This window comes from Leptodactylus fuscus, chromosome 2 (assembly GCF_031893055.1).
Source record: "Leptodactylus fuscus isolate aLepFus1 chromosome 2, aLepFus1.hap2, whole genome shotgun sequence".
In the NCBI taxonomy this organism is placed as follows: domain Eukaryota; kingdom Metazoa; phylum Chordata; class Amphibia; order Anura; family Leptodactylidae; genus Leptodactylus; species Leptodactylus fuscus.
In genome coordinates, this window is record NC_134266.1 from 90,455,203 (window position 1) to 90,479,465 (window position 24,263).

Below are 24,263 nucleotides of genomic sequence, written 5' to 3' on the forward strand. Positions count from 1 at the left end.
TAAGCAGGTTATTGGTATTCTATGTGTATAATCTGACGACAATAAATTGTACACATGGAATGTCGCCATTCAACCTGAATGAACATAAAATGCGACTTGTACTAGTGACTGTAGTTGCGACACAGCATGCGTTATTGCCTCCTGATATTGTAACGTAATTCTAAGGTCCTATTTACACAAATGTTAAAACCAGCCATGTGATGGCTGTTTTGGGCCTATTCACATTTCCATTTTTTTGGGAACTACGACCATAGCTTGGGTGCAGGTGTTATCTGTCTTATGACAGATCTACTTTTACTTTTTTTAATTTTAGAAATGTTCATAACAAGGATGTGAACAGAGCCTTAAGCTTGGAGGTAAATTGATATTTTATTCTTAAAGGGGTTATCTAAGAGTACATATTGATGGCCTAACCATAGTCATTAATGTGAGTTTGTGGAGCACAAAATACAGTAACTCACCACTCATTTGATACCTATACAGTGTACATAGCTGGAAGCAGACAACTCCATACACTGTTTAGTGGCTGTTTCACTATTGCAGTTCACTGACCATTCACATGAATGTCAACCAGTCACTTGGTTGTTCTGTGTCTCAGACACACAATGTACTGCACTGTGCCTGGTATGCATGAGCACTGCGGCACCTTCAGTTGGGAAATTACTTGAGGCTAAGGAAACATATTGCAGAAAAATGGAAGAAAACACGGAATCATACCAAAAGGTAGCATGCAGAGGACTGGAAATGCTGCGGTTTTCTGTCTGTGAGGTTCTAACATGGGGGCACAAGAAGTGTCTGTGAGGTTCTAACATGGGGGCACAAGAACCGCATTGGAAAAGCAGCTTTCTGCAGACATAATTGACCTGCTAACACCACGGTGCATTTTCTGTAGCTTTTTTTTCCTGTAGTATGGATGAGATTAAATAAAATCTCATTTCTGCAATCGTGAAATGCTGTGTTTTAACATTTGTGTTTCTGTAGCAATCAAAAACACTGCATTTCGGCGACGTGTGACTATAGCTCTATTATAATACATTTTAAAAGATGAAAATGACTATACACTATATTGTAGATAGAATCTAAAGTAATGTGAGATAACGGTAGAAATGTACCGTAGCTTGATTGGTATCTTCCATTTTGTTCCCTAAAGCTGACACTTTATTGCAGAACGACTTCTTTGTAGGATTGGGATACACAGGAGACCATAGCTCTGTCTAACATTACTTTATTTTGCAATTATTACCATGAGATGACATGGTACCTACAGCCGTTCTCCAATATGGCAGAGGGCAGATCTTTGCCTTCCTGTCATCTCTTCTTGTGCGTTCCGCTGCTAATTAGCCACAGCTCACGGCGCTCGCAACCACAGGGAATTCCTTTAAAGTATTGCATCACATGAAAGTCCATGGATTTTAATAGGTGTCATCTCATGCGTTATTCTTGCTATGAAGCACAAGGCGCTTTACCGTGCATTATTTTTTGCGTTTTGAAACTCTACATATGTATTATATCCCTTTTGTTCTATATTATGCTAAACATGAATGGTCTCCGTGTACATTATAAAACGTACAAACTTGCTTTTGGTGTCATATGAAAGAGGAGATTTTCTACTTTCATATGACATTATGGTTAAACAGATTTGTACGTTTCGTAATGTCTGAGATATAACTGTTTGAAGTGACCCTCCCCTCATTTTCTCTACATGTTACACAAACCCATACTCCAAGCGCCTACTCACAGTAACATTCAGTGAGAAGCAGAAACAGCTCTCAATTCAGAAGCAAGGGAAAGAGTGAAAAAATATAGGATTTCACAGAAAGGATCCAAATTACAAAATTTATTTAGGCGCAAATATTGCCAGAAAATCAAACGTTGTCCGAAAGTTTAGTTATGCTTTAAGATAACCTGTCATTTATCCATTGAAATCTCAGCTCCATTCAAAGTAATCAACTGAGATGTCAAGAAGGCGGTCCTAACAGTGATTAACAGCTATCTCTGTATGCACAGTCATAGAAGGTAGGACCGCCTCCTTGACCTCTCAATGACAGCTTATACTGAATCTTTTCTATATAAAATATATCGATCTGCTGAGCTCCCCCTGCTCTATGACATGCTTCCAACAAATTAGACTTAATTAATTTTTCATGCTTCATGTTTCCTTCAAGACATTATTTAGTGTTCAGGCACAAAAAAAATCGGAGCGAATTTTAGGACTTGAAAACCATGCCTTTTGCCTAGACACTTGTGACAAATCTCCAGTAGTTAACAATTTTCCGTTATTTGGCATAAATCTATGATACATTTATCTAAACTAATTTGCTCCAGAACGAAGATGTAACTTACAGCAGAATACTGAGGCAAAAGCTCTCGTAACTCGGGCCTATGTTTCCACCATCACTACCAGTTCATGGATCTGAATTGACTGCAGTTAATACACAAATGACTGAGCTCTGAATGAAGATTACAGGATTGAAATAAAATCCTGCTAGCTAGGTATATGTCATTACAACAGTGAGCAAGGATTTTCAGTAAAGACAGCAACTTAAATACCGGTAATAAAGCGATAAGACAGATGCATATCCTGTACATTATCATATGGGATAATACCATGATGTTGTCATAGCAACGCCTAGAAGTACGTTGAAATAAATGAGCTTTTTGTTATTATAACATGTCAGTTTCAGATGCAAGAAAAATCAGTAATTTGCCAAGAAGTAACCATATCATTGTGTTTACTATGCCTGAAAAATATAATTATTAGTTCCAATTGTACTGGCTGCAGAGGTTAAAACAGTTTAGCTATTGACTCTCAGTAAAACATGTTCCCTGAGTAGAAACTTCAGACATTTTATAGGGTAGTGTAAGAAGGTGACAGGCAGGGTGCTGGAATCTCGCTATATATCCATCAGGTTTCTGACATATGTGTGGTTAAGGGCAGGTCCTGAGTAGGCCTCAGCTCTAGGTGTAGATCCTTGGCTCATTACTGGGCCAAAAGGCTGAAGATTCTGTATTCCAAAGCAGATCCTTGGAATGAAAGGAGGTGGCTGGGTCTGACCTATAACCCTGAGTCCAGTGAGACAAAGTTATGCTTGTTTTGTTGGTGTGGCTGGTAGTGAGCAACATGTATAGTTAGATTAGCCTACTGTTTAGTCACTCAGACGAGCAGGTTTTTATTTTGTTTTTGCCCAAAGATATGGCTGTATTCTATTTGGCTCATTCTGTGCCTGAAGTCAAGGTTTATTTATTTTCCTGGGGGTTTTTTTTGTAAATAAACCAGTTTGCTGTACATTTTGTGTCCCTGTCTTGACTGTTTAGGTAATACCATCTTCCATCAGTCTGTGCACCTAGAGTGAAATCCATGCCAGTTCTTGGCTGGTATAAATTTCAGTTATCATTTTGGACCACATGGTGCACATGTTGATAAATCTGCTGGATGCTGATCACGATGTCATGACCTTGCCACACACCCCTTTTTTAAGTAGTGGCAAAAAAGCCATAAAAACGTTATTTGCATTAAAGCATTCTCAAATAGCGCACCCTTGACTGAGAATGGATGGGGAGCTGTTTCCACCATGCATAGGTGTCCAGGCATTCTTACCAACCCTGCTACAATGTATACTGCTAGCAGAAAGTAAGTTTATACAGCCTTGTGGATTTGCTATTTAATACAGTATGGTCCTCAAAACGCTCGCTGGTTGTAGCTTGTCATTGAAGCATTTTTGCACTTACTAGGTCTTCTAGTGCTGTTTCTGTGAATTTAGTAATAAGTTACCATGGTCTTTCTTATATTTACCTTGTCCATATTCTATGTAAGTGACATACTGCCTGTGCTTTCTCAGCAGCATGTGGGTAAGCCATTTTCGCTACCTGTGGACCTCCGCTTACCACCAGAGCTCCTGGATAAACTACAGATGAATAGTCCAGATGACTTTCCAAAGCAAGAAAGTCGGATGTCAAGAAGAGCATCCTTGGTTAGTGCAAACAAAGTTGATAAATTATACATTGCATAACTAGATTTTATTTTACTATATATATCACACTGGTATACTCATATATGCCATAGTAGTATTAGGCTTAAAAGAAAAGGAAAAAAAAATGTTCATGTAAATGGAGTTTGTTTTGTATTTGCAGTATTTTCTTCTAGATTTGTTCTTTAGAAGTATCCACTTACTACAGCCTGAAAGGGTATGCTTCCCTACATAAGGGGAGGGGGCTTCAGCCTAAGATTGCCAGAAAGGTTTTCATAAAGTTTACTGCTTCAGTGTTTTTAGATCTCTTACGTTAAGTTCATATTGGCATCAACACTCTGTTGTTCTGGTCTAGCAGAGAAACAAAACAATGGAGAGATGGACCACTAGCATAGCGGTTACATATGGAGCCTCATTAATAGCATTGACTATATTGCGGTACATTGGCTGTCTGTCATTTTAATACTGAAAGCGGAAGACAAAAAAACTGTGTGTGCTCGATTATTTTCATCTGCCAATTTCAGATGGTTATTGCGACGTAGACTTTGTTTCATATTTAAACATAGCTTTAGTCAGATGGTTTTCATGGTATATTGAAGTACAATTGGAAGCATTTCATAAGTTTTTTTACTTTTTTTGAGAAACTGTGTAAAACTACTGTCTAGTTATGAATTCTGTGCTCAGCGTTGTATTTAGGCGTTTGCTTCAATGTGGTAGTACGTCTGGCTGAGTTGAGTGCGGCCGCTGTCTAGGTTAGCCCCATTTACAATCTACAGCTCAGAGTTCATGTGTACAGTTAAGCCAGGTAATTGAAATGAAAAAATTCGACAACAGTTTACATACCAAGACACCATTATGGCTCTTGGGTGTGTGTGTGTCTTGTGAACCCAGTATTACAGATAACTTGGCAGTCTGGAAGCATAGCTGGCAAAAACTGTGTAACAAAACAAAGGACAACATAGAAATATGAAATTAAAAACATGTATGTAAGAATTCATATTTTATGACCATCTATAAAAAATGGCTGGGAAACCATTCAATGGTGTCAAAAGTGTGGACATTGAATGTTAATAGGCGCCCGCATTATGTACCCGTGGAAGGGGGTATAATTTAATCTTCATGTTCTTTAATCTTGGTCTGGCAAAAACAGTTGACATCACTTGCTGGGCATATCTTACTTATATATGGCATATTTCCAAAATATATCATATCTCTGTGAACTTGGCAAATGCCAGTATTCCACTCAGTCACAGGTGGGACGTTCCAGGAAGGGGGCTGGGGTTAGGGATCCTTGAAAAAGGTATGATATATATAAACTCACTGTGAGATTCTGGGAGATACAGCCCAGCCTAATTCAGTCCATATTCTTCCACCACTCTTGAACGCCCAGGCATAAAACAAATCTGTTCTTTATGTTATTTTGTTCTCTCTGTATTTTATAGTCTTTGCTTGTATATGTCTTTTTATTACATCTTTTCTTGTTAAGCATTGTAGTTTTTGTGTGTTAAATCTAAACTTTGTCCTTGGCTCTAAACATGCACACAATTATCAAAAAATATCACTTAGATTTGATACCTTTTTGTTTGCTATTTTTTGCCCAAAGGTGTAGTGCCCCACTATGGTCACTTCCAGAATCCCATTTGCAAGTGTGGTGAGTAGGGGAACGGCATCCCTAACACTTTTATTGGCAAATACATCAAGTACAAATGCTCAATATTTACAGGGTTGTCCCTTATTTTTCAAGACATCAGCAATTTACCCGGGTATGCTAGATATCCGCTTCTGGGTCAAACCCTTTCTTGCCTAATCAGTAATTGTTTGTGCCCCCATTTTTTGAGGATTGACTATAAGTTATCATTGGGAATGAGGTCCTTGGATTTTTCTGGCCATGAACCCAAAATTTCAATGTTTTGTTCATGGAGCCACTTAGTTATCATTTTTGCCTTGAGACACAGTGCTCCATCCTAGTGGAGAAAAAGTGTTGTTCACCACCAAATTGCTCCTGGATCGTTGGGAGAAGTTGCTCTTAGAAGATATTTAGATATGATTCTTTATTCATTGCAGTGTTCTTAGGTGAAAATATGAGTTAGCCCAGTCCCTAGGTTGAAAAGCAACCCGGCGCCTGAATGGTCTCATGGTGCTTTGCTGTTGGCTTGACATAGGATTCATGGTGGCACTCACCTTTTATTCTAGGCACATTCATTCTCCCAGAATCCACTTCTCTCTAAAAGAAAAATCAAGGAAAGACTGAAATTCTGCAGGAGATACAGGGATTGGACTGGAGTAAAGTTATTGGTGAATCCCCTTCAGAATGTTTGACTATCTGGAAGAATGTGGTCAATCCTCAAAAACGATATGGACAAACAAAAGCATAGAAAGGGTTAGTCAGGATTTGGCTCAGAAGCTGATATCCAGCGTATCAGGGCCAATTGTAGAAGTGATAAATAAGGATCAACACAGTAAATATTCAGTCTTTGCATAGACTTGGTGTGTTTGTCAGTAAAAGTGTAAAAATGTATGTGATGCTTATAATTCAGTATACCACAGAAACATCTGGCTAAGGTCTGGTTCACATCTGTGTTCGGTATTCTGTTCGGGAAGTCCGCTTAGGGACCCCCAAACAGAATACCGAACACATTAAAAAGCGGTGAGCGATGAAAGCACACAGAGCCCGTAGTCTATAATGGGGTCCGTGTGTTTTCTGCATGAATCATGCAGAGAGGAAAGTAGTTCTTGAAGTAGTTTTCTTTCCACATGACTCGCGCGGAAAACACACCAACACCATTATAGTCTATGGGGTCCGTGTGCTTTCATTGCTGACCGCTTTTTAATGCATTCGGTATTCCATACAGGGGATCCCCAAGCGGACTTCCTGAACGGAATACCGAACGCAGATGTAAACCAGGCCTGAAGCTAGGTTCACATCTATGCTCTGGTCTCCACCATTCAGGTCTGTCGAGGGAACCAAACATTGTAGATCCAGACTGCTAAAATAGTGGTTACATACACACCCCATAGACTTTAATGTGATCTGTCGGGTTTCCGTCATTTTTTTAACATTAAGAATTTGATTGAAATTTTTGTTACAAAACAAATAACAAATCAAACAAGAGATTAACAGTAATGGGTTACAAGGCAGTGGGGAGAACGGCAGGAAGGGCAGGAAAAACAAGAAATGGCAGAGAAGGAACAGGAAGGGAACATAGGGGGAGGAGGGAAACAAAAGCTCTGTCACAGCAAAGTCAAATAATGAAATCAAAAACCATGGTAAACAAATCTAATATTATGTAGGAAGGGGAGGCAGAATAATGAGAAAGGAAGGGGGGAAAGGAGAAATCAGGAGGACACAGAGGGAAAGGCAGACTGAAATCCAGCGGAATAATAGAAATGGTTCCATTTGCTGGTGAGCTGGTTTACGTCATTTTTATATTAAAACCATTGGAGAGTAAAGTCCATACACGACTTCTGTATCTGTCAATTTTCGGCGGTGCAGATGTGAACCTAGCCTAAGATCTAAAAACGCTGAAGCAGCAAAATGTATAAAAATCAATATTTCTATCAGTCTTAAGACTTATGGCCACAACTATACAGTCCATAAAGTGTGGATGTGGAGATATTTAGCGATACCCGCCGTCTTTCTTATACAGCCCAGACTTCTCCCTCTGTTCCTGCCAGCTGTCTAACCCCCTTGCTATGGTCTGTGTGAATGCTGCTTATCTTGGTCCAGCGCACAATATAACTGTCATTCTGCCTTTAAGCCTTACCTTTTAGAGATAATAAGGTGATAACATTCAATTTTATTGCAGGATGAGATAATTGGATGTTTTTTCACCTGCCTATTATGTAGCCTGTTTGACTATTAGATTTCAGGATATGTGAAGTAGTAGGCCATAAATTGTTTTTTTTATTATGTTTGAGTATTTATACTCAACTAACCTGCTTTCCATGATACAAGACAAGATGTATACTAAACTGCATGTTGCTTACAGTCAGATATTGGATTTGGAAAACTGGAAACATATGTGAAGTTGGATAAACTAGGAGAGGTAAGAACAAATCCCTATATTTTATTCACTTATGTATGTTAAGTTTTCCATTTGTCACCTTTTTAGCACATCTTTATGGAGTTTGCATAAAAGCCATGCCAATTCTGTATGCTCTTAAGGCAGAAATAAATGAGCTCTGTGTAGATATACAACACAAGTAGATATAGACTTGCTTTGTCTTGTCTTGCTGGCATTGTACTGGATGAAACATTGTGCAACATCAATTTTTTTGTGGTAGCATAGAAGGAAAACAAGATTGAAACAAGCTAGCTATGGTAAGAACTGTCCCTATTTCTTCATTCTTAGTAAAGATGTGATTATGTCTTATATTGCATTGACGATAATGCAGCTGGGGCTCACATACCCATGTGCAGTAAACTGGAAGGTGATCGCTTTACAGTAATATGGAAAAACCTTTCAATGTTCTAAAGAAAAACCCTCCAGTGTAGAGATACTATCACAAGGGTTTGTTTCTATTATAGCAGTGCTCCAGACTAAAAAGCCATTGGGTCCTAAACTGAAAAATGTAGGGGCCACAACTAAATTTTAGCTACTAAATTGTAATACATATGAAATACATATGAAATTAATTATAATATAGATGAAATCAAACCATTCATTCTCTATATGCTCTAAATGTGGCCATTTTGTGGTCTAAAGAATGGATGGTATCAAAGTAGTTATGCAGAGGCAAATCTTAACGGTACATTCCATGGACTGGATAAGTTATATTACTGATATATAACCAGGTCTAACACACAGCCATGATATTTACCTTTACAGAACGCACTGGGGTGCTGGAAGACTGCGCGCACTGCCTCCCCTGCTGTCACTGTAACTCTCTGTGACATTGCCGACTCCGCTCTGTTCCAGCTGCAGGTCTATGGAGAAGAGTAGAGTTGGTCATGTGACTGAGAGTAGAATTGTCAGCAGAGAAGGCAGAGTAACGGGAGCTCCAGCCTCTTTGCTGTAATTATTGGGGCTTTGGAGGACCTAGTTATATATTATTGATAAAGCTTATCCACTGTAGAAAATACATTTTTAAGCTGAGTTCCCCTAGGTAACCCCTTTAATTTGATAAAACTCAGAGTTTCTAGTTAACTTCTGCATAGTAACCTGAAAAATTATGATGATATGTAATCCTTATAATCCTTAATATAATCCTCCACATATGCATAGTATTAAGGAGCCCCTTCGTATGATATATGCAGTGCATTATCTTAGTATACATCCAGAACTAAATCCTCATCACAGTAATTACATTCCAGCTTTCCATCATCTCTTCCATCCTCCCATAAAAGTCTCAAGCCTATTCCTTATGAACTCCTTCCCCACAGCACTCACATTTAGGTTCAAAAACTCACAAAAAACTGTGCTACTCATCGTTCTCCAACCCCCCAGAGTAGTCAGAAAGCTTGTTTCCCATAGTCCCCAACCCCTAGAGCAATCACGATGTTCATTCCACATGGCCCTCCGCCCCCAAAGTAATCACAAAACCTGCTTATCATGGTCCTCCCCACCCTCACAGTAGTCACAATGTTCATTCCTTATGGCCTCTCCACCCCCAAATTAATTACATAGCTTGTTTCCCATGTTCCCCCCAAAGTAGTCACAAAGCTGGATCTTCATCGCCATTCCCATACAGTTCAAGATCTCTAGGACCTTGTCCTTACCCATGGGCTTTGCACCAATGTGGAGGCAGAGGTACCATTCTGAAGATCCTGTGGTTCTGTCCACTATTGTCGATCCTGTGAACCTCCATATTTGATCTAATATACTGAATGACAGATGATAACACCTTCACCAGCTACAAGTTACAACCCTTTTATGTATGGACCTACGGCCGCTCAAGCTAGATCATTGGCATTACATATTCTGTTAGCCACCAAGATATCAGTCCCAATTGACCAAGCGAATCTAAGTCTCAGAAATTTCCTGTATTATGTACAATTAACATGTAACCTATGTTATGGTTTACTTATATCATGGTTATTTGCTTTGTGATTCCATGTTATTTGTTTTTACTGGTATATTCACTTAATTCTGAAAATCTAATACTTCATTAAAAAGTTATTGAAAAGTAGGGCTTCACCACCCAAGAGAACTTGTGTCCACTGCTCTAGAGTCCATTGATGACATGCTTTACACTACCTCAGCAATGCTAATGGAGATCTTAAGCTTGTATATAGATTCCTAACCCTAAACCTCTATTTCATGAAGCTCCTGACATACTGTTGTTCTTTTAAATGCCAAATTCAGATAGATAAGCTGGGGTCACCTAAATCAAACGGTCTTATATACTTGCGTTTTGGCGCTTCTGTTGCTGAGATATTGGTGCTTCTTTTAAATATGCACACAATCTGTTTGGAGCAATAATAGCATGTCTACTTACCTCTTTGGAGCAATAGCAGTGTCCTTACTTCTCCCAAAAACCTATCTGAATATTGACAAAAACAGCAAGGGTTTCCACAATTGTACTCATATCACAAATATATGAACATCTCGCTATTGTCAACTCTGTCTTAGGGTACATATGCCACTGTCTTCAAAGGACGAAGCAAACTTACAGAGAATTTAGTGGCCCTAAAGGAAATCAGGCTGGAGCATGAAGAAGGAGCGCCATGCACAGCAATCAGAGAAGGTATATGAGAATGTTGGAATAGATACGGATACTTCTGGAACACCGGGAATGTGTATTTTATTGTGCCTGTTGAAATGATTTTTAACAATTTAAAAATGTCACAGTTATGTATTACAATAAATCATACTGTGTTAGTTAAAGTATAAGGGCTAGTTCACACGAGGCAATAGAGTTCTATGTAGACCGCTAACGTTCTTTTTTCCGCTAGCGGTTTGTTCCCGCTCACGGAAAAAAAAGCAAGCTGCTCTATCTGGAGGCAGACGCCACATCCATGTCAAGACAATCCCTGCGGACTTGGCCCATTCATTTGGGCCTACTCCGGAGCGGGAAGCCGCGACTGTCAGAAGCTGCAACAGTCGTGGCTAGCCGTGGCAGGCGCCTCTTGGTCCTGATTCTGACGCAGCTTCCCACGTCAAAATCAGGACCAAAATACATGGTCACTAGCCCGTGTGAACTAGGCCTTAGTTCACAGTTAAGCTTAGTTTTATAACATACATATAAATATTACTTACAACTGTCTGCATTTACAATTCTGCTGACTACTGAGATGAAATCTTCCAGCATACCCTGCTTGTTCATCGTCTTTACTGAGATTCTTCTGGTCATTTGGATTATTGTCTAGATATATTACAATGACCAGGCGTTGAAAGAAATCTCCTCAATGTTGTAGAAATGATCGCCCTGAAGGAGCCTAGCTAAGCTAATGAATCTATTGATAAGTCTGTCATCTGGTTGTAATAATGTCCAGCTTTGGCCATATCATACTAATTATAGTTAGAATACAAATGCAATAATAAAATGTATTTAGAATTTTAGTTATTTTTACTTTTAAGTTGAATTTAAAATATATTGTAAAATTATCCTTTCAGGAGGAACACAACCTTTAGGTCGGGGCCCCATGTTGCAAAAACGGAGCATTTTGCCTGCGGCGGAAACATGACAAAAAAAAGCTGCACTTTACATTACCTCGAAAGTGGATAGGATTCTGGCTAATCCCATCCACACAGTGCAGAGAATAGTCTGCAGCGGTAATGCTGCAATTTCAAAAACCCAAGTGGCAAATATACCTACAAAAACATGGGCAGTTTCCATATAGGTATAATAGGGGCAGAAAGTCTGCAGAGGAAAATTCTGAGGACTTTCTGTGAAAAACACTGTGGAAAAAAAACGTGATGCATTTCCTCTGTGGTCCTTTTCGCGTTTTCAGGCTGTGGCTCACTATGTGCCAGTCAAAATTTTAAAAAAGTTAAATTATCCCATTTCCTATCCCTTAAAAATATTCTTTCTTGGGGTCCTTTTAATTATTTCCAGTGAATGAGGGTCCCCTGACACCTGTAATTCTGTGAATGGCAAACACATACATGAGGAATCCAAATAAAGAGGTGGCCTTTTTCTATTGAAGTCTATGGGTGCTGCAGAAACAGGTTGGTGAACCTGCTAGATTTCATATGGAGAGAGAGTCACACACGCGTGACCACTTCAACACTGGTCCCCTCTGGCGTATTTTCCTCATTGTGAAAAGAAGAAATCTTCATAAATGGACTACTACTGAGAAACTACTTGTATCATAGTCATAAGATTATAGGTAGAGTCGGACTCTAATGTACTGTATATGGGAAGCTTTACTTTTATTAGATTTGATCTATTTTAATGTTAACCCCTTATCATTTCTGTCTTGTAGTATCCCTTCTAAAAAATCTGAAGCATGCTAATATTGTAACACTACATGATATCATCCACACGGAATATTCTCTAACGTTGGTCTTTGAGTACCTGGTAAGTAAAAAATACTGAAGCTATACTCATACAGATTAAGCATGTAAATAATACTATCCAATGCAGTCTATAAGAAGGTATAGAAAACAGGAGCCAGCGCTGCATTTAAATGTGGGTATAACAGGACCCCCATTCTCACTGGAGGTCCTGGCAGTGTAACCGCTAGTCATCAGGTTCTAATAAGGAACTATAAATTGTCTTTGCAGAGAAGTCCATTAAGGTTATGGCATATTGATGTCAGATTGGGGGGGACAAAGGGAAAGAGATTTCTTAATTTCACCTGCACAGCAGTTTATTACTCCTGATACTGCAGCATACCCCTAGTCAAATGAATTGGACTGTGTAATACTTCTGTGGACAGCGGGGTGGCAAGTAGCTGTGTTGTGAATGGAAAAAAATCAACGACGTTCCTGGTCCCAGTATTTCATCAGCTTGCAAGAGTTCTTCAATGATCCATGTATGTTGAAAGCTCATTTATACATTTTGCCTTTACTGACCTCTGATTTTTCTTTTTTGTGCTATTAATAGGATAGTGACCTAAAACAATACTTGGACAACTGCGGCAATCTGATGTGTATGCACAATGTCAAGGTGAGGGAATGAAATAGGTTTCTAGATAATGTTTATGGTCTGTGGTATTGTCTATGACATTTATAGTCCGAGCTGGAAATCATAGCATGCCATTTATAACCTATAGAAATGCCAGCGGTTTCCCTATAGGTATAATGAAAGCAGAAAGTCCAAAGAATTAACCTCTGTGGAGATTCCCTGAAAAGCGGTGTGGGAAAAATCACGATAGATTGCCTCTGCATTTTCCTGCAGCGCTTTTTTGCTGTGAGATGCTACGTGGGGCCTTAGCCTTAAAGCTTATTGTAAAGTGGATAGCTCACAACATTAACTGATTTGCAGTAACCTGGTTTGACCACTACATAGAGAATGGAGCTGTCTTCTTCACGCACCACTATCTGGTGGGATGGGTGAGTGTCAGACACCCACCTATCTAATGTTGAGGATATATCCTTAGGCTGGGGCCCCACAGGCCGGAAACGCCGCACCACTGGAAGAATCATGGCGTTATATAGTAACTGCAAAGTGGATAGGATTCATGCGAACACGCTGCGATTTCCAAAACCGACGTGGCAGCATGTCAATTATATCTACAGAAATGCCAACGGCTTTCCTGTAGATATAATGGTAACAGAAACTCCACGGAGGAAAACTTTCTGTTCAAAGAGTTGCGGGAAGAATCGCGATGCGTTCCCACCGCGTTTTTTCCCGCAGCACTTTAGCACTGTGTTTCATCCCGTGAGTTCTTAGCCTTAGGATAGTTCATCAGTTTCAGCCTAGAAACTCATTTAACTGTCCAACAGATGGTTTTATCCAAGCACTAGTAGATGTAAAATAAATGTGTATTTTTTCTCCTATGAGGCACTCGCAGAGATGACATGACACAAATACAGATATCAGCCCCATAAGCAAACAGATTACAGTAGTTACAAATCTGAGAGTGATGATCTCTTGCTTCATTCTGTTGGCAAGGTGACTTGTTTTCTATAACATAGATAAGATATAGCATGCTGTGGATTGTGCCCAAAGCTTCTGTCATGAAAGGTCACCCTGTATCACAGTGTTCACACTGGTAGCTGAGTAATTATAGAATGGATTGTCATCATTGTCCTCTCATGGTCAAAACAAAAAAACGAGCTTAAGGCTAAGGAACCACCAGTGGGCCACGGCATAAAAGCGTTGGGGGGGGGGGGGGGGACACGGTTTTCTCTGTGGACTTTCAGCTTCCATTATACCTATAGGATTCCGTATGTATAATTGACATGCTGCGATTTCCAAAACGCAGTGGTTTTGGAAATTGCAACGTTTACTGAACTTATTTAGGCAAAGGCCCCCAGTTCTCCTCTGCAGTCTTTCTGCGCCTGTTAAACCTATATGGAAATCACCTATTATACCTATATAGTCTGTAAAATGCTGCGTTTCTCTCCCACTGCTTTTCAGCCAAACCACTTACGTAATGTGGACCCCCAGCCTAAGGATGGATTTACACACAGGTTGTTCCAAGGCTTTGTGCATTCACAAGTGATGCTCATTAAACCTGCTATAACTATAGCAAATGATAGTAAAGCTGAAGCCCCACATTGCAAAAACGTACCTGCAAAGTGTTTGAATATCACAGGATGTCAATTCTACCTGCGGAAACACTGGCGATTTCCATACAGGCATAATAAAGGCAAAAAGTCTGCAGAGAACTCTGGGCCTTCGCCTAAAATCAGTTTTGGTTGTGCCTCCGAGGCTGAGATATTATTCTAAGCAAACAGTACATGAGGGGATATTCCTTTTTTCTTTTTTATTTGGGGAGGGGGTAGAGGACTTGTGACTTGTTTATTTATTTACAATCTCCTTAAATAAAGCCTTTTATTCCAATAAGGATTATTTGGCGTCATAGTATATAGAGTAACAGCGCCATCTGCTGGCCTTTGTATTATGGTGCATAAAGGAAGCTGATCCATTCAATATTGGAACATTCACAGTGAATCATTTGTAGCACATAACAGATCATGTATCATTTTTCATAAACTGCAGATGTTTTCCTTTCCAGTTTGATTCTTTGGTGATTTGGGTTCTGTTCCTCTAAATAAATAGTTAGCATAATCTAATAATATTTTGCTGACTGTAGTAGAGCAGTTTTCTGCATGTTGTAGGCTATCATGTATTCTGTCTCTTACCAAAGCCTTCTCTATGTCTTTAGATTTTCATGTTTCAGCTTCTTCGAGGCCTGTCTTATTGTCATCGTAGAAAGATTCTACATAGAGACCTCAAGCCACAGAATCTGCTAATAAATGAGAAGGGAGAGCTGAAGCTGGCAGACTTTGGTGCGTACATTTTGCTTATAGTTATGATTCTTGAAATATCATATACATATATATATATATATATATATATATATATATATATATATATACTGTATCTCTATCACTGTAACTTATACAGTAAGCTGGTGGCTATACAGCAGGGGTCAGCAAACTTCGGCACTCCAGATGCTGTGAAACTACAACTCCCAGCATGCTCCATTCACTTCCGTGGGAGTTCCAACAACAGCAAAGCAAGTATGCATGCTGGGAGTTGTAGTTTTACAATAGCTAGATTGCTCCTGCTCTACAGTCACATAAATGAACTACAGATCATCACCAAGCGCTGTTGTGGAGCATGGGGGGAAAATGGCACAGAATTAAAAGTGTGGCAACATCCTGTGAGCTTTACAGGTAGTGTAGGGGAATCATACTTTTTTTTAATGGTATGCCGATTTTCTATAAAAAGTCAAAGATGAGGTAAAGTGTGCCATGCAATAATAGTAAAGATGTCAACCTGTACATGAAGGTCATATAATAGAAACCATAACCAAATAACTTGTTGATTAAACATCCATTTCAATGTGATCATTGTCCCTGACTTTTTTGCAAAGGTGACCCCTCTATATAAAATACAACTTTTGGTTGAACACGGGGCTTAGAGTGGTCTGTAGTCCCTCACATGGCTCAGTCTTTTTCTTGAATAAATCCAAACAAATCTGTCCAGCCTAGTTGAAATGAACAAACACCCACTTTAGCGCATTCAGCTGCCATATTATAGGTTTACGCTCGCTTCAAGGTGGTAATATAAATTGCACGGGCGAGTAATGCCTTCTGACTAATTTAGCTCACAACCCAGACATTAGGGCATAATGCCTCTTACTTTACCCCCTACTAAACACAAGAGAGAGCCCTGTTCCTGGTAAATGTGCCTGAGGCTGCTGGCCTGTGCTATAGTCAGCACACGTATAGTCTGGGCAGATGTATAGTCAGCGTAGGTGTAATCTGGGCAGATGTATAGTCAGCGTAGGTGTAATCTGGGCAGATGTATAGTCAGCGTAGGTGTAATCTGGGCAGATGTATAGTCAGCGTAGGTGTAATCTGGGCAGATGTATAGTCAGCGTAGGTGTAATCTGGGCAGATGTATAGTCAGCGTAGGTGTAATCTGGGCAGACGTATAGTCAGCGCAAATGTAGTCTGGGTAGATGTATAGTCAGTGCAGGTATAGTCTGGGCAGATGTATAGTCATTGCAGGTATAATCTGGGCAGATGTATAGTCATTGCAGGTATAATCTGGGCAGATGTATAGTCATTGCAGGTATAAAGTCTGGGCAGATGTATAGTCATTGCAGGTATAGTCTGGGCAGATGTATAGTCAGTGCAGGTATAGTCTGGGCAGATGTATAGTCAGTGCAGATATAGTCTGGGCAGATGTATTGTCAGTGCAGGTATAATCTGGGCAGATGTATAGTCAGTGCAGGTATAGTCTGGGCAGATGTATAGTCATTGCAGGTATAGTCTGGGCAGATGTATAATCATTGCAGGTATAATCTGGGCAGATGTATAGTCACTGCAGGTATAATCTAGGCAGATGTATAGTCATTGCAGGTATAGTCTGGGCAGATGTATAGTCAGTGCAGGTATAGTCTGGGCAGATGTATAGTCATTGCAGGTATAATCTGGGCAGATGTATAGTCAGTGCAGGTATAGTCTGGGCAGATGTATAGTCAGTGCAGATGTAGTCTGGGTAGATGTATAGTCAGTGCAGGTATTCCAGATGTATAGTCAGCGTAGGTGTAATCTGGGCAGATGTATAGTCATTGCAGGTATAGTCTGGGCAGATGTATAGTCAGTGCAGGTATAATCTGGGCAGATGTATAGTCATTGCAGGTATAGTCTGGGCAGATGTATAGTCATTGCAGGTATAATCTGGGCAGATGTATAGTCATTGCAGGTATAGTCTGGGCAGATGTATAGTCATTGCAGGTATAGTCTGGGCAGATGTATAGTCAGTGCAGGTATAGTCTGGGCAGATGTATAGTCAGTGCAGGTATAATCTGGGCAGATGTATAGTCAGTGCAGGTATAGTCTGGGCAGATGTATAGTCATTGCAGGTATAATCTGGGCAGATGTATAGTCAGTGCAGGTATAGTCTGGGCAGATGTATAGTCAGTGCAGGTATAATCTGGGCAGATGTATAGTCAGTGCAGGTATAGTCTGGGCAGATGTATAGTCAGTGCTGGTATAGTCTGGGCACATGTATAGTAAGTGCAGGTATAGTCTGGGCACATGTATAGTCAGTGCTGGTATAGTCTGGGCACATGTATAGTCAGTGCAGGTATAATCTGGGCACATGTATAGTCAGTGCAGGTATAATCTGGGCAGATGTATAGTCAGTGCTGGTATAGTCTGGGCAGATGTATAGTCAGTGCTGGTATAGTCTGGGCAGATGTATAGTCAGTGCAGGTATAGTCTGGGCACATGTATAGTCAGCGCATGTGTAGTCTGGGCAGATGTATAGTCAGCGCATGTGTAGTCTGGGCAGATGTATAGTCAGTGCAGGTATAGTCTGGGCAGATGTATAGTCAGTGCAGGTATAGTCTGGGCAGATGTATAGTCAGTGCAGGTATAATCTGGGCAGATGTATAGTCAGTGCAGGTATAGTCTGGGCAGATGTATAGTCAGCGCATGTGTAGTCTGGGCAGATGTATAGTCAGTGCAGGTGTAGTTTAGCCGGATGTGGCAATACAATGATAAGGATTTAAAAAGTACATGTTTTTCATCTGGAAAAACATTCCTGGTCGCTTAGGGGGCTCATGTCTTTCTAATTTGTTGTTCACTCACTTATATACAGTCCTTACCTGCTCATTCCTCCTCTCCCCTTATGTTTGTGCTAGAGCTGTACACAGTTGACCAGCCGTCTACATATTATCATTGGCACATCATCTTTCTTGTACATAGAGTAAACTCCTTCTCTCTCAGGTTCCCTTACAGATTTAGTATGACTTGTCTGACTGTCCATGGGGTAAAATGGATTGTTTTATGACTACTAGTCAAGCCGGATTGTGCTGATATCCATCTCTAGCTTACAAAAGCTGGCAGTGAACCAGAGATATCAGCACAATGAGGATTGACTGCTGGTCAGTTCTGACTACGATTTCCAGTTTTACATTTTCAATTTATCACATGGCATATCATGAGAATAGGTATTACAGGAATAGGTTTTAGAAATTGTTATATTCTATACTAGTACTGTATAATATTGAAAAGTATATAGTGTATATAATGAAAGATTAACAAAAGACACATTGAATCAATAAGCAAAATTGCAAGTGACATTTACAGCATAAATTATTAATATTTCAGCTGTGGTGAAGACTAGCTGTTATGATGTCTTTAGAGATGGCATGGAATTGTAAAGAAAAATGGAATAGTTAATGTCTGGTTACTAATATTTCACTCTGCAGTGCTGTATAATATACATTACCTAACTTGCCTAATGGAAACACATCACGGTTTTTCCCACATCGTTTTTCATAGAAAGTCCACAGGGGTTTCCTATGTTTATTTAAGATTTTTTCATTATTTTAGTGTCCCTCGGGATGCAGTACTCCAGTGTATTGTTCATTGATCAGCAGTCTATTACACCCTGCCTGAGGCAGTGTGTAATAGGTGCACTGAGATAATGGGTCTGGGGGTCTTGACCTGCATGAAAACCTTACAGCGGACACACTTCACATAAGCTCTGTTCATGAGCTGCCTCCATACACCTGATCCTACATTATGATGTATGTCTATATTAAATATTGTAAAGGGGTTAAATACTTGTGATGGCTTTAAATAAAGATGTCTTCAGGTCTTCATTAGCAGCCTACAATACAACATCTACATGTTCATGCCCTACATTATGTTTTACTCCTATCACCAGTAAACATGGCATATATGAATAATGTGATTTTAAAAATTATAAATATTTTTGTATATTAAGGTCTCGCCAGAGCCAAATCTGTACCCACCAAAACTTATTCCAATGAAGTAGTGACACTATGGTATCGACCACCAGATGTTCTGCTGGGATCCACGGAGTATAGCACGCCTATAGACATGTGGTAAGAGAAGAGGATATGGACCTTAATTGTGCTCTTTATACTATACTAGCTATAACTGCGACTTCGTCTGCGGCACCCTCACCCTTGCGCAAACCACCTGCAGCACGGCCCGTGGTCCCCCACGCCCCTTTCCTTGCGACCTCCGCGGGCCCCTCCCACACCATCGTGGACCGGGACCCCATGGCCCCGCTGCTGCACCTCCGCCCCCCCCTCTTTCCTCCCCCACTTTAGAGATTACAGTCACCGCCTACATCTCCCCCTTCCCCCCACCACCACCCACCCGTGACCCCGGTCACCCTCCCCCCTCTTTCACATGTGCAATCCGCCTCCCCCCTACTCACCCTCGGTCCTCTGGTTCTAAATCCCGGCCCCCTCCCTAACCCCCACCACCAGCACCTCCCGCAAATCAGTGTATGAAACAGTGTATGATACATGGGGATGTATCTTTTCAGATCAGCATGATAAAGCAGCCTGTTCAGTACATCAGTGAGGTAGCTGCTTTAGTATTGCAGATTTTGCTGCAGTTTCTTCAGCCAAAGCCAGGAGTGGATTTTCTACAATGAGCGGCCTTAGTATAAAACACATGCATATTACAACCGCTTATTAAATGCAAGGCAACTACTGTATAGTTCATTGAGGTGTTGAGAATATTGTATATACCGTAATACATGAGGCCAAAGAAATCAAATGTGTGAATGAAAGATTTTTCTGTGTAATGCTTCCAAATAATTATTTTATACCTTCTATAGGGGAGTTGGCTGTATACTGTATGAAATGTCCACTGGACGACCCATGTTTCCTGGTTCTACAGTTAAGGAAGAATTGCATTTAATCTTTAGGCTTCTTGGTGAGTGTGCAGCATCCTATTCTTTCTTATTTTATAGAACTTGCAGGATGAAACTTGCTAGTTCTTCAATTTAGAATTTTGTGACATGTAGAGATGAGCGAACACTGTTCGGATCAGCCGATCCGAACAGCACGCACCCATAGAAATGAATGGAAGCACCTGTGACGCTGACTTTGCCGGCGGCCGGCCGGCGTCACAGGTGCTTCCATTCATTTCTATGGGTGCGTGCTGTTCGGATCGGCTGATCCGAACAGTGTTCGCTCATCTCTAGTGACATGTCAAGAAGATGAGCCTGAGAACTGTTTTAGGCCAAGGCCCACGTTGCGGAAACGCAGCTTTTTTTGTTGCAGATTTTGCTGTCTTTTTTTAGCCATAGCCAATAATGGCTACCAAAGTAATGGAAAATACATAGGAAGTATTTATATTTCTACATTCTGCTAAAAAAAATATAGCAAAATCTGTTATGAAGTAAGCCATGTTTCCAGTAACATAGGGCCTCAGCGTCGCTCTCCATTGAAATGTAGTGAATATGGGGATATAGAAATCACTACTTTACTGATGGTCAGGAATAAAACCAGCCAATGATCCTTTATTTGTAGAGATCCTTGTATCTTTCCCCATACCAATTAGTTTATATGGTGAGTCCTATTAACATCATTTGGTGAATATTTCCTTCTTGTGCCAGGTGTTAAAGCTGGGATTACTGTTTTTGACAACATGCCATCCACAATTCTAGTAGATTCTGTGCCACTTGTATACTTTGTCATATTAAATATCCTTTTTTCTTTCCTATCCATCAGGAACACCCACTGAGGAAACGTGGCCTGGTATATCTTCCAATAAAGAGTTTAAGGCTTATGGCTTTCCACAGTACCGCGCACAACCGCTGAAAAGTCACACACCTAGGTAATGTGTTAATATTGGGCCTAGAGAGTTACGCTCCATATAGCATACTCAGGCTTATTATATTCCTCAACATTTTCTTTAATGTTAAGACATTTGGGACTTTCTTGATCAAAACTAGCCGAGTACATTTGTCTTTCATAAATCTAAAGCCATTTAGAATCTGGATTTGTGTCTGGTTGCTTCTGATCACTGGTAACGGTGGCATCCTCTTTTTTTTCAGATTGGATTCTGATGGTATTGAACTATTGTATAGCCTCCTGTTGGTAAGTAAGCCGTGTAATATAATGAGATGTAGCATATTGCAACTGACATTTTTCTTTTGGGTTTTTAACAAAGGGTAGTAGATTGGCAAGATTACCATTTGTGAAAATAAATGTACAACTGATATTAGGCAAAGGCCCCTCGTAGCAAGCCATAGTGGCGGAAACGAATCACAGTTTTTCCCGCATCGCTTTTTATAAATGTCCTCTGCGGACTTTCTGCTTCTATTATACTGATATGGAAACACCACTGTTTTTTAAATCGTAGAATATCCTCTACAGATTTCTTTCTGCAGTGTGTGGATGGGATTAGCCAAATTCCCATCCACATTGAAGGTAATGTAAAATGCATGTTTATGATACGTGAGGCACCAGCCTCAAAGTGGTTTTTCCATCTTATAAAGTAAATGCATTTTGCTGGGACATGATCGGTGGGGGGCTGAACTATCCCTTGGGGAATGAAAGGGTGTTTTGCTAGTTTAGCAATGCACCCACTTCCAAGATTTCCCTGCACAGCAGCATGGCCCCATTCACTTCACTTAAACATGCAGAGAAAACTAAACAAGGAATGATGGAGTGTTTTTCTCTCCCCCATGTGAAATAAAGTAAAGGGGTTGTTTGAAATGAGAAGAAAGGGTTTCCTTTTTTCCAGGACTGTGCTGGGTAATGGAGTTCATGTCCATTCATTTTATTGAAAAACCAACCTTTGTGGCAGCCTTATGACATCTGTTGTATCCAGGGAATGTATAATGTTTTCTTCATCACTTTCAGTATGAAGATAAGAAGAGGATATCAGCAGATGCCGCTCTACGACACCCCTACTTTAAAACCCTTGGAGAGAGAGCGATTACACTGCCAGACAGTAAGTGACTATGTGCTGAATATGGGTTTGCAGTAGCATGGGATTTTGCAGAGATTTAGTTTTTATGCTGTATGAAGTTTTCTGTATAAAGGTATATATTTTGTCAAATTAAACAATGTTTGTTCCCCTATCTATAGATACCTCAATTTTTTCCTTGAAGGAAATCCAGCTCCAAAAAGACCCTGGTCACCGCGGCTCCATCTTCCACCAGACAGGTATAAATGTAGCAATTTTGTGGATGATTGATTTCTTTACTGTACAGTGTATAGGAATACCTACCCCAAATTAACAGCATGGTGATAGTAAAAGCATTGGAGTTGTACAGAGTCTGCGTAGCAATTCATCGCTTTACAACAGCTTTGAAAACTCAATGGCCACTTTATTAGACACCGAGAAAAACAGCCAACTTGTTAGAGTTTTTTGTCGAGGATTTTGGCGCTGAACCTGTCAGAATCCATGTGGAAAAAACGCCTCCCCATAGAGTTCTATGGGTTCCGCTAGCTTTTTTTTCTGCTAGCGGAACCCATAGCTTAAGAACGGCTTGTTATGGTAGTCTTAATCCATTCCTCTGCTGCCGTGAACTATAAAATGCACCACTTTTGCACTAAAGTGAACATTTTGAACTTGTGTGAACATTTTAATAAATTTCCTCCAGTTTATTCAAAGAAATTAGTTGTTTGTGCAATGTAAGAAAGAACAGATCCTTCTGAGTGAAAGACATTCTTTATAGCCGCCCTTATTTCGGGCCAAGAGCTGAGGATCATCCAATAACTAATAGTTTTTTACTGTGACATCTTTTAAATCTGAACTTTTCTTGCAGGTCGTGGAAAGACCAGAAGGCAGAGTATATTTTAAAGCAAGTATTGCACATTGGATGAACTCCATTCTCCACTGCCAGAGACTCCTGCAGTTATTAAAAGCTATGCGAGATATAAGTATTAACATTAACTTACTAGTCTGCAGTGAGTCTTGTGCCAAACATACTATTATGTGGGTATCATTGCTGGGTACAAGGACATGTAAAATATTAGTGATTACTGTTATGGATCCCACCAGCGCCTTATTGTCCCCTAAACACAAGGAATGATTAACTGAAATGTTTCCAAAAAAAAGTCCATTGGATTTGCTTCTGTTATTTTTTACCACAAGAGTAATGTCACAGGTCCAGGGTGACCTGTGGGGGTAGGATGCCAAGTATTCTGAGCTTCAGATTACATGGGGGCAAAAATGTGCATATAATACATTCCAGGATTCACTTGTCAGGATTCCTTGTCCTAGGATCACTCCCTACAACAGTAAGGCCTTATTCATACAACCGTGCTGTTTTTGACAGACCTGATGGCCTTTTTGCATTCATTCCATTTTAGACGGCCAAGTGTCATCCATTTTGCATCTGTTTTCATTGGTCTTTCCTTTTTGACCCAAACCATTGCTTTGTTTTTAAAGGATATTAAAAAGACATCAATCCATTTTACATCTTTTAAAAACAGATCTATTGATTTCTGTTGGGTCAATGTGTCAGACAAAGGTAGAGCACATCAGTTTTTTGAGGGCCATGAAAAATGGTCATCCAAAAAATGGATATGTGAATAAACGTATTGAAATCAATGTGTTCTCAAAACAGATGTGGGACGGCCATTATAAAAACCACACAGCCGTGTTTTTCTCTGTCATGCGAATGAGGCCTAATGTCCTACTATTATCACAGCATACCTTCATACACTCACCGGCCACTTTATTAGGTACCCCATGCTAGTAACGGGTTGGACCCCCTTTTGCCTTCAGAACTGCCTCAATTCTTCGTGGCATAGATTCAACAAGGTGCTGGAAGCATTCCTCAGAGATTTTGGTCCATATTGACATGATGGCATCACACAGTTGCCGCAGATTTGTCGGCTGCACATCCATGATGCGAATCTCCCGTTCCACCACATCCCAAAGATGCTCTATTGGATTGAGATCTGGTGACTGTGGAGGCCATTGGAGTACA

At 40.2% G+C, this 24,263-nt stretch overlaps 1 protein-coding gene across 1 annotated transcript in view; it reads left to right on the forward strand.

The window, feature by feature from the left end:
- CDK18 (cyclin dependent kinase 18) overlaps window positions 1-23,486 on the forward strand; it is a 99,268-nt gene extending 75,782 nt beyond the window's left edge. The window contains exons 4-16 of the mRNA XM_075264173.1: window positions 3,843-3,971; window positions 7,958-8,014; window positions 10,541-10,655; window positions 12,337-12,431; window positions 12,960-13,022; window positions 15,190-15,313; window positions 19,278-19,398; window positions 20,148-20,245; window positions 21,046-21,151; window positions 21,372-21,414; window positions 22,183-22,273; window positions 22,411-22,488; window positions 23,094-23,486. Of these exons, the coding sequence (XP_075120274.1) occupies window positions 3,843-3,971; window positions 7,958-8,014; window positions 10,541-10,655; window positions 12,337-12,431; window positions 12,960-13,022; window positions 15,190-15,313; window positions 19,278-19,398; window positions 20,148-20,245; window positions 21,046-21,151; window positions 21,372-21,414; window positions 22,183-22,273; window positions 22,411-22,488; window positions 23,094-23,128 (1,155 nt within the window). The 3' untranslated portion in view covers window positions 23,129-23,486. The remainder of the gene's footprint in view (window positions 1-3,842; window positions 3,972-7,957; window positions 8,015-10,540; window positions 10,656-12,336; window positions 12,432-12,959; window positions 13,023-15,189; window positions 15,314-19,277; window positions 19,399-20,147; window positions 20,246-21,045; window positions 21,152-21,371; window positions 21,415-22,182; window positions 22,274-22,410; window positions 22,489-23,093) is intronic.
- The last annotated feature ends 777 nt before the right edge of the window (window positions 23,487-24,263 follow it).